At 38.1% G+C, this 9007-nt stretch overlaps 1 protein-coding gene across 1 annotated transcript in view; it reads right to left on the minus strand.

The window, feature by feature from the left end:
• The window catches only part of COL24A1 (collagen, type XXIV, alpha 1), a gene marked incomplete at its 5' end in the record, with an annotated part of 98999 nt that overhangs the window by 32643 nt on the left and 57349 nt on the right, over positions 1-9007 (minus strand). The window contains 8 exons of the mRNA XM_010012745.1: positions 13-94; positions 720-773; positions 2115-2168; positions 2384-2437; positions 3376-3429; positions 6397-6450; positions 7733-7777; positions 8238-8291. Of these exons, the coding sequence (XP_010011047.1) occupies positions 13-94; positions 720-773; positions 2115-2168; positions 2384-2437; positions 3376-3429; positions 6397-6450; positions 7733-7777; positions 8238-8291 (451 nt within the window). The remainder of the gene's footprint in view (positions 1-12; positions 95-719; positions 774-2114; positions 2169-2383; positions 2438-3375; positions 3430-6396; positions 6451-7732; positions 7778-8237; positions 8292-9007) is intronic.

The raw sequence follows: 9007 nt of genomic DNA on the forward strand, positions 1-9007 counted from the left end.
TGCCATGTTCACCAGGGGGTCCAGCAATTCCTGGTAATCCCATCTCTCCTTTTTCACCACCTTCTCCAAGAAGTCCCTGGTCTCCAGGGTCTCCCTAAAACAAGGGAGAAAAGGAGAAAAACAAACAAACAAACAACTTAGTCAAGCTTCTGCTCTGAAATTACTTACTCTTGAGAAAAAGTGAATTCTGAATCTTCAGGTTTACAGAAAGCTCACTAAAGCTGATGGGAATTTTCCTAGTCAAACTGATGTCATGGTCCACGTTAGGGAGTTTCTATCTCATTCATACATTCCTACAGCCAGATTTTGCCTTACCCATTGCTGGCTACGCAAGGGTATATATGTCTTCTGGAACATCCCCTGTCTTGGCACACTGCCTAGCACAGCACTGGTGCAATGCAGGGAGTGGAGCAGCCTTGGGCTTGCTCTCTCCAGCATGATAGTCACTACAGAAATTAGCAGTACTCAGTTCTCCAGCTTGCATTTCTTTGTCAAGCCATTCAACTTTGCAGCCCTTGTAGTGTATGCATGTACCTAAAAGGCACAGGAAAGCCTGTAATATACAGGGCCTCCTATCTTAAACCTAAATGCACTCAATTGGCTTCTGTTGAAACAAAATGAATGAAACTGGCTTCTTCCTCTGATGAAACAGGAGAAAAAATACTTTGGTCCTGAAGTTGACATGACTGCTTTACATCTGTTACAAAAATTGCATGTACCTTTGGGCCATCTTTTCCTTGAATGCCATCTTCTCCTGGAGGTCCTGGTTCACCCTTATGGAAAGGAACAGTAGAAAATAAAGTTATTGCCTAAGTTTCTCGACATAGATGTATTGCCTTGGAAGAACTCTGACTAGTTTTACACATGCTTATTATCTTTTGGAAAATTTTTATGTTGCTGTCACAGTTTATTTATCTTAATTTTTCACTGATTTACAGTGTCAGTCACAGCCCTGTGAATCTCAAACACAGGAAAACATGAAAGACAACATTAGAAAAATGAGGCAATACTATGTCCCTATAACACTGGATATCTGGACAGTGGCAATGAGATTGAGTTCAGAGTATACAACATGTAATTACAGTAATCTCAAAAATATACCTATACTTTCCATGTTTATGTGGATAAACTTCCATGTTTATGTGGGTAACTACTAATCGGTGTGTTTAGTGACTTATTTTAGGGCCATGAAAAACTCATTTACCAACAGTATCGGCACCATAGCATTTTAGAGTATTTGCCTTAGGTAAAGATACTGGTAACTTGCAACTTTTGATGCAGATAGTAAACGAGCAAACATGAGCTGCCCTATACTAAACATAGTATTTCAGACATAGTTGCATGGTTAAGTCCAGAGCATCCACTGTGGACTGGTAACAGGAATTACTCTTCTCAAAGGACAGGCAGAACTGTTGAACGCACCTGGCTGGAGATTTTGGGCAGGAGGAAAACATGACAGCAGGGAAATGGAATAAGAGAGCTCAATGGTAAGACTTAAGTCTGAAAGGTTATGGTTTATGTTCTTTTAAAAGTGTCCTCGATAAAATCTGTTCCTAGCACTTTAAAAGGTTTTTTCAGCCTTCAAAGGTAGACAGCCGTTTGGGTCAGATGAGGCAGGGTAAGATGCACAGGAAGAATAAGCAGGGGCACAAATGCTTGGTAAAATCAGGTGCTGAGTAAGCCATCCATAGCACCAGAAGCAAATCAGCTGCTTCAGATGGTGGTACAGAGCGAAACCCTGCTCTGCTGAGACTCTAATGTTCCCATTAGCACACCTAGACTGGGTATGCATACACAGCAGTATTGTGTGCTGACATCTTAACAGCTGCGCTGGACACCCTTGGATTAACCCCCATGCTCACAGCCCTCATTCATGTCTCTCAGGGACATAAGACGCTTAGAAATATTTCAACATCAAAATCAATACTCTTTTTAACTTTCTACAATACTACATGTTTTTATTTAAAAAAAAAAAAAAAAAGAAAAAAAAAAGAAAAAAGGTATCAGAAAATAGCTTCTTATTGAGTCCTTCTGCTAAATCAAGATTTCTCAGCCTGCATTTCTGACACATTTGTAACATACTTTTGGGAAGAAGATTTGCATCCATAGCTTACCCTGAAACCTTGGTCACCTGGTTCTCCAGCTTTCCCAGCAGGTCCAATGTCTCCCTGGAATATCACAAGAAAAATAAATCATTGGATTTTAAGGAAAAAAATTCTTAACAACGACAGGTTTACAGATAATGTGGTCATGATGACAATATTCCTTAATGGCTTGTTTCCCATATCACTACTACTTGGCTAGTGAATTAGACGACTCTGATTTGCTTTTATGGAAACGTGAAAATTTAAACAGCACAAAAGAGAATAATTTCAATATTTACCTTTGCACCTGGTTCTCCCTGCAGGCCAGGTTCTCCTTCAGGGCCAGGAGGTCCCTGCATGGCACATGAGCTACTGTTACACATGGTCACCAATAATAATTTTGCAACCACCAAATAATACAGCCAAATCAAAGCACAAAATGCCATGAGCCACTGGGAAAGATGCATGTCTGAAAAAACAAATTAAGGCAACACAGTTCTTTGTTCTTACAAGAGCCCAAAAGAAGAAAAAGAAGGAGGGTATAGGAACAGTTCAAGAACTGCACAGTGGGTCAGGAACGTATTGAAGACTCAGCAGTACCACTAAGCCTGTACCTTTCATCATAAATTACTAGCAAGCTGAGCAAACATCCATCTTTCGTAAATCTGACTGACAATTTCAACACTGTTTAGGCTTGGAGCCAAGTACATACAGCCTACGGAGAACAAAGCCCTTTCTGGAGTCTTCATCCCTTAAAGAGTTAATGGTATCAGATTGCTTCCCGCAAAGGTTACATTTAAACCCTTTTTTTGATAGTCAGTCAGAAGACTGGATTTTTGGTGACTGAAGAAGCACATTTCTTTGAATAAGCCAGATCCGTTCTGCTCTAAGTGAGCTCATCCCTCAGTTACTTCATTATAAACGTGGCTAACACATGCTGTCACATTTCCTTCAAAGAGATATTAAAAAAAAAGCAAAAAGTAGAAGCAAAAGTTAGCAAGATGACTGCCTGCAGCTGCTTTTCTTCATCTCCCACTTGCAAGGACATATGATTAATGCTGTTCCACTGTCTAACTGCAAGGAGAATGGGGTTTTCGAAAAAGCTCAAGTAAACATTCAAACATTCACCTTCGAGGTGCAGATGTCATGAATGTACACCTGAAGACAGTGCTCATTTTTCAAGTAAGAGAGTCTGGCAGGTTGCAATAAAAAAAAGTTTCTAAACACATTGACCAGACTTATTCAGTTGCTTGAGTGTTTATAATTATGATATAAATTATTAAAAGCTCACCTCAATACCCATTTCGCCAATAGGGCCTGCCTCTCCTGGTTGTCCTCTTGGACCCTGGCATTAAACAAAATTTTGGATGCATCATTCAATTAACATTAAATTCCATTGTCTAGTCTTGACTTTGTCTCTTCAGAATTCTTGCAACTGGCGTAAAGAACTGTATTTCATTGTTTTTTCTCCTAAACCCAATAGTGTATACATGCACCCTGGTGGCATGCAGTACCAAAGACCTCACTGCCAATCTTGACACACTGAAATGGATTTCAAATAATAGCACAGATTTCTTTTCTTTTAGACGAAAAGTAAATTATTATCTAAACTAAGCTCTCTTCTTGATTAACTGAGACTTTGTTTAATTAAGGTTTGTTAGACTGTCTGGTTTGCTTTGTGGAAAATCCTACAGTCTGGTATGGAATTAACTGAAAACAACTACTGTGTGCTTCACTATGGATTTAGCAATGTTTACACAGAACAACCACTGAAGTGTAATGGACTAAAGGCTGGAGCCTTTTGGTAATATTAAGAACTACAGTACAAGCATTTTCTTACAAGCCTTACTGTAACTAATAAATTCTTTGCAGTAACATGTAGTATTTGAGCATTTCCTAAAAGCAACATGCTCAAATTCTCTGCACATGTTAGACTGTCCACCTCCACTCACAGAGTCGGATTTGTGTGCTGGGGGCTAGAGGTTGAAACAGCTTACAGCTGATTCCATAGCCACTGTGAATGTATGTCAAGACAGATCAACCCTCTGGATGTATCCAGTCTTTGAACTTTCAGAAAGTTCACATTCATTTACCCCTTTGGGACTCATCTGTGTTTAAGTACATTCTAAATTCAAAACCTTTTGTTGATCTATTACTCTCATGTAAAATAAAGATACTGCTACCGGTATTTATGGTAGAGGGCTTTTAAGCAAATATTTAGTCTTTTTTGTTTCACTTCCTTTTACAGACTCTGCATATAGTTTTACTTCTCCTGACTACTTGGCAGCGATAATATGAGTATATTCTTCCCTTGTTACAACAACATAAACTGCATATTACTGAGAGGATTTCGGCAGATGCATATATTTTACCTTATAGCTTCAGTTAAGTGTGAATAACTGAATTTGCATCTAATTTCCTGTTGAGAATTCAGCTGGTCCTAAACTAAGTTCATTGGTTTTCCACCGCATCAACTCCATGGCATTCCACTAGGCAAGTGTCACAGAACTTAAGTTTGATTCACGAGTCAAGTATTTCTTCATAATATTACCATGGAGCTGTGTCTGCTGGATTGGTGATGTATCTTTCCCCCAAGACTTTCAGGAAATTTCAGAAGCCAGAAATTTATAGCCATATAGGGACTTCTTTTAACCACTAACAAGAGGTAATTTGCAAATAAAGGTTTTACTGAAATACCTGATAAGTAAATTAGAGTATAATTTAGACCAAGCCCACTACTACAAATAGTTCTAATTGCTTGCATTTTTTTTGCTTCTCTACCAACACTTAGGAGTTTTCTGCTCTGTGCAGAACTAGTGACAGGGACGGAGAAACTGCTTCAGCAGCTGGCTTTCATGTAGTGACCAGCCGACAGAAGACGAAATCAAGCTGCTTGGATGAGCAAATTAGAGAGCCCCATGTTTCATTTCTTAACAACTTGTGTCATTTTCATTGCTGCTTTCTAGCTCCATAGACCGTTTCCTGAAGACATTTCAATCTTTCATCACTTGAAAGAAAAGATACCCTGTTCAAAGGCTAAGCTTTTCTTACTTCTGACACCACACATTTAGATTCTAAGATCATAAGCATAGCAGAAATGGAGGTTGCTAAAGAGTAGACCACTTAGATTAGATAAGGCCGATAGCCATTCTATATATAAGAAAATTCAGACTTGACCAGAAAATGGCACAAATTTTATGTACAAGCCTTGTATCATAAGGGTCTTGGATGTCACAACATGAAGATTAGATAAAATAAATGAAAGAGATGAAGTGACAGGCATCCAGTAGTAACTGTTGGAACATTTTACCACTCCACAAGTTGGCAGCTCAAGTTAAGTAGGTATTAAATCCAAAAGAAAATCTACCAAAATAAATGTTGGTATATTTCTAGCCCCCCAAAATGTGCAGTGGATTTCTGTAAACATGTCAACCTATGGATTAGTAGAAATAATATTTAATAATATTAGAAATAATAATAATTAGTAGAAATAACATGCTTTATATCAACAGTTCACTTTCAAGATTTAAACTATATATAATATGATACACAAAATAACATTTCAGAAGAAATGAAAACATACAATTTTTGACAACTCTAATAGATTTCTGCACCATAAAATGGCAGCCTTCTCCCAAGTCTCCCTCGGACAGCACACCCTCTTTCACTGTATTTATTTAACCTGATTTACCCCCAGAGATAGTGATGCAATACTGTTCATGTCACGGCTACATTTTGCAGCACTTTGCATATACTTGCTGCCGAATCTGCTTGAACTTCCGTTACAATATTAGCCACATAAAAGTGGGGCTTTGAAATAGTAACAATCAGAACAAGAATCCATCCAGCAGAAAAATGTCTGAGGTTTATTACAGCAGTCTCCTTTTCACTGAAAATTTAACCTGCCAAAAAGCTGTGGTCCCTGAGTTACTCAGTAACTGTCCTAAATTTTGACCCTCAAAAATACCACTAGTATAAGTACTGGCACATATTTACATAATCCATAATGTAGATGTCTACCTCAATGCAGTGTAAAGACACATAATATTGTGGTCCAGATTCTGTGATGTTCTCTTATGTTGTGAACCCTTCACTTCAGTGCTTCCCAACATGTTTAATGGGTCTCCTTATGAACAAGTTAGGCTAAGAAAGGGAGGCAGACCCTAGCCCTGCAGTTTTGGAACAATTAGCCCACAATTCCTATCTAACCACAGCTGGCAACACTGAATCCCAACAAAACAGAGCTTGAGTTACCAGGGAATTCTGTACCATATGTGGAAAAATTTTTAAGCAGGCATAAGGATTAACTTACTGGCTCTCCCATTGGTCCCCTGTCTCCTGTGGTTCCAGGAGGCCCAAGCAAACCCTAGAAGATTAAAATAAAATAAAAAATCATTGGAAAAAAGCTGTTTCATATTCTGCAAAAAGCCACTTCCTCTCTCATTTCTGCTCACTCAGTAACTCACTCAGAAATGCCCAAGAAGTACATGCAGCCTTTTCTTCTGTTTGATATGCATTGCCATATCACTAGTTCCTGTGGCAGGTGAGGGAGCCCTGAAAATCCTTCCTCAGTTTCTCTTATATAGGGGTTGATCTTGGCCAACCCACTGTTCACTAATTCCTCATCATTCTCCTTAGACTCATGTGCTGCTTCTGTGAGCAAACTGGGCCTAAACACAGTGTTATGGGAATCCTGCCCTGCAAACTGTATTTGAAATGATAAGTAAGATTCAGAGCCGCTTTCCTTTCTGCTCAACCTGGCTCATAGCATATCTGTTTTACACTCTCTTCTAGAAAATGCAGCTGTAGCAGTAATAGAGCAGTATCTTGTACTTTGCAATAAACGTACTAATTCCCATCAATTTCAACCTAATGACGTTTTAGTTCATGCATTTCTGTATATACAAATATATTTAAAAGTCCTAGTGAATGAAGAGAAATGAAAATCCATCATTTCAAAGGTGAGAGGCAACAACCTCCTAAATCTGAGCAGAAAAGGCAAGAGAAGTACAGTGAAAACTAACAATCAGTCTCAATTTCAGCACAAACCCACCACCCACTACTGCTTTGTTTCTGCTTTTCTGCTTCCTTCTTTATTGAAAATCCAATTGGACAATTTGGACTGACTGGAAACCTTTGTAAAAGAAAGCTTCAAATAGAACATGTTAGATTTCCATTGAAAAAAGCCCTAAAAGGAGGAATTTTCTCCTATATGTGACATACATTTTAGAAATTTTTCTACATTTATCCCAACATTGATAGTACACATCTACTCTAAAATCTGTAAAATAATTATTTCTCTATGTCACAATGACTTTCTCCCTTAAAACTACAATAAAACTAAAAAAAAACCCTAAAGCAACTTCTAGGACCCCCTACTAAATAAAAGTGACAATTTCCTCTGCCGCAATTTGCCATCGTATTGTATGCTGTAGACCATGGAAACACTGGTCTTGTAGCAGACTACACCATGTTCACGCTTACTCTCACTTCTCCCCCTGATTCTTTATATGAATATATGCAAACCATACTGTCAGAGTTTTCCAGCTGCTCTAAGGAATACAAATTCCCCCATATCCCAGTGTGAAACAAAATATGAGATTTTGTGGAATTTTTTTGGTGGAAGTACTAGAGAATTTCATACTCACCAGTGCACCCTGATCTCCTCTTTCTCCTGGATTTCCAGCTTTACCCTGGTCAAAGAGAAGTATTTAAAGACAATGCTGGCTTCAGATAATTTACAAACACAGCTCAGAAATTAGTAGTAACCATGTTAAGGCTTACTACAAAGATTGGGTCCAATACTTACAATAAATCCAGGAATTCCTTTCTTCCCTGGATCGCCTCTTTCTCCCTGATAAATAACCAACAGTGTGTGAATTCTCTGTATGTTTCATAGATAAGCTGCATACAGCTGCTGTCAGTTTAAATGCTGGATAACGCTGCAGGAAGTGCAGATTCAGGCTTATATGGGCTTTTACCATAGTAGGGAATTATCTGAAGGCGGCAGAAATTTGCATATCTCCTCATGGATTAAATGGAACTTTATGACTTCTGACATGCTGGGTTGGTTTTTTGTTTCTTTCTTTCTTTTCTATCTTATCTGTTATGGTTTATCTTGATGTTTTATGTAGCACTAAGCAATACACCCACCTTGATGCCCTGTGCTCCTGCTTCTCCTGGAGGACCGTCTAGACCTCTTGGCCCCTGAATATTGAACAAGTGATTTGGAATATGAATTACACATTATTTGTGGTTATCATCAGGGAGATGCAACATGAGCTCAAGGAGAAGGGAAACACATTTTGCTAGCACAAAAACCAATTTTCATTGTAAGTTAAGTGTGAAATAAAGCTTTGACAAATAAAGTAAGTTTCTGGCTGCTAAAATATGAATATAAAAAGAAAAGGCTTTTGAAAAATGTGTAAACAGAATGTTCAGGGTCTCTGTTGGAGCCAGCTTGCAGGCTGATACTTTCTTCTCTCCTTTTCATCCAATTCGTATGCATGCAACAGGCACATATTTAAAAGAACTTAGAGGCACACTGGTTATATGGAGTGTTTGATTTTGAGCATATAAGTTGTACATGCAAAAATCCAGCTTGCCAGTAAGATTCTAGAACAAGCAGATAAAGTTCTTGTATTAGGAAACCAGTTCGAGGCAATATTAAAAGCAATTTATAATCTTGCATAATGAACTGCTCTACTTTTAGACTAAAATGTCTCTTGTAAACTGACTTTATAATGTATAGATGAACAAGATAGCCTGTTACATTACAGTATTACAATACAGCAAATATTTATTGCCAGAACATTCAGAAATTATTATTTAATATTGGAAAAATAAATCCATTAGTTTACAAGCAAATGAAAAATCCTTAAAAGACACTATGAGGAAAATGGAAAAGACTATTTTATTCCTGC

Source organism: Nestor notabilis, unplaced genomic scaffold (assembly GCF_000696875.1).
Source record: "Nestor notabilis isolate BGI_N333 unplaced genomic scaffold, ASM69687v1 scaffold22030, whole genome shotgun sequence".
Classification (NCBI taxonomy): Eukaryota; Metazoa; Chordata; class Aves; order Psittaciformes; family Psittacidae; genus Nestor; species Nestor notabilis.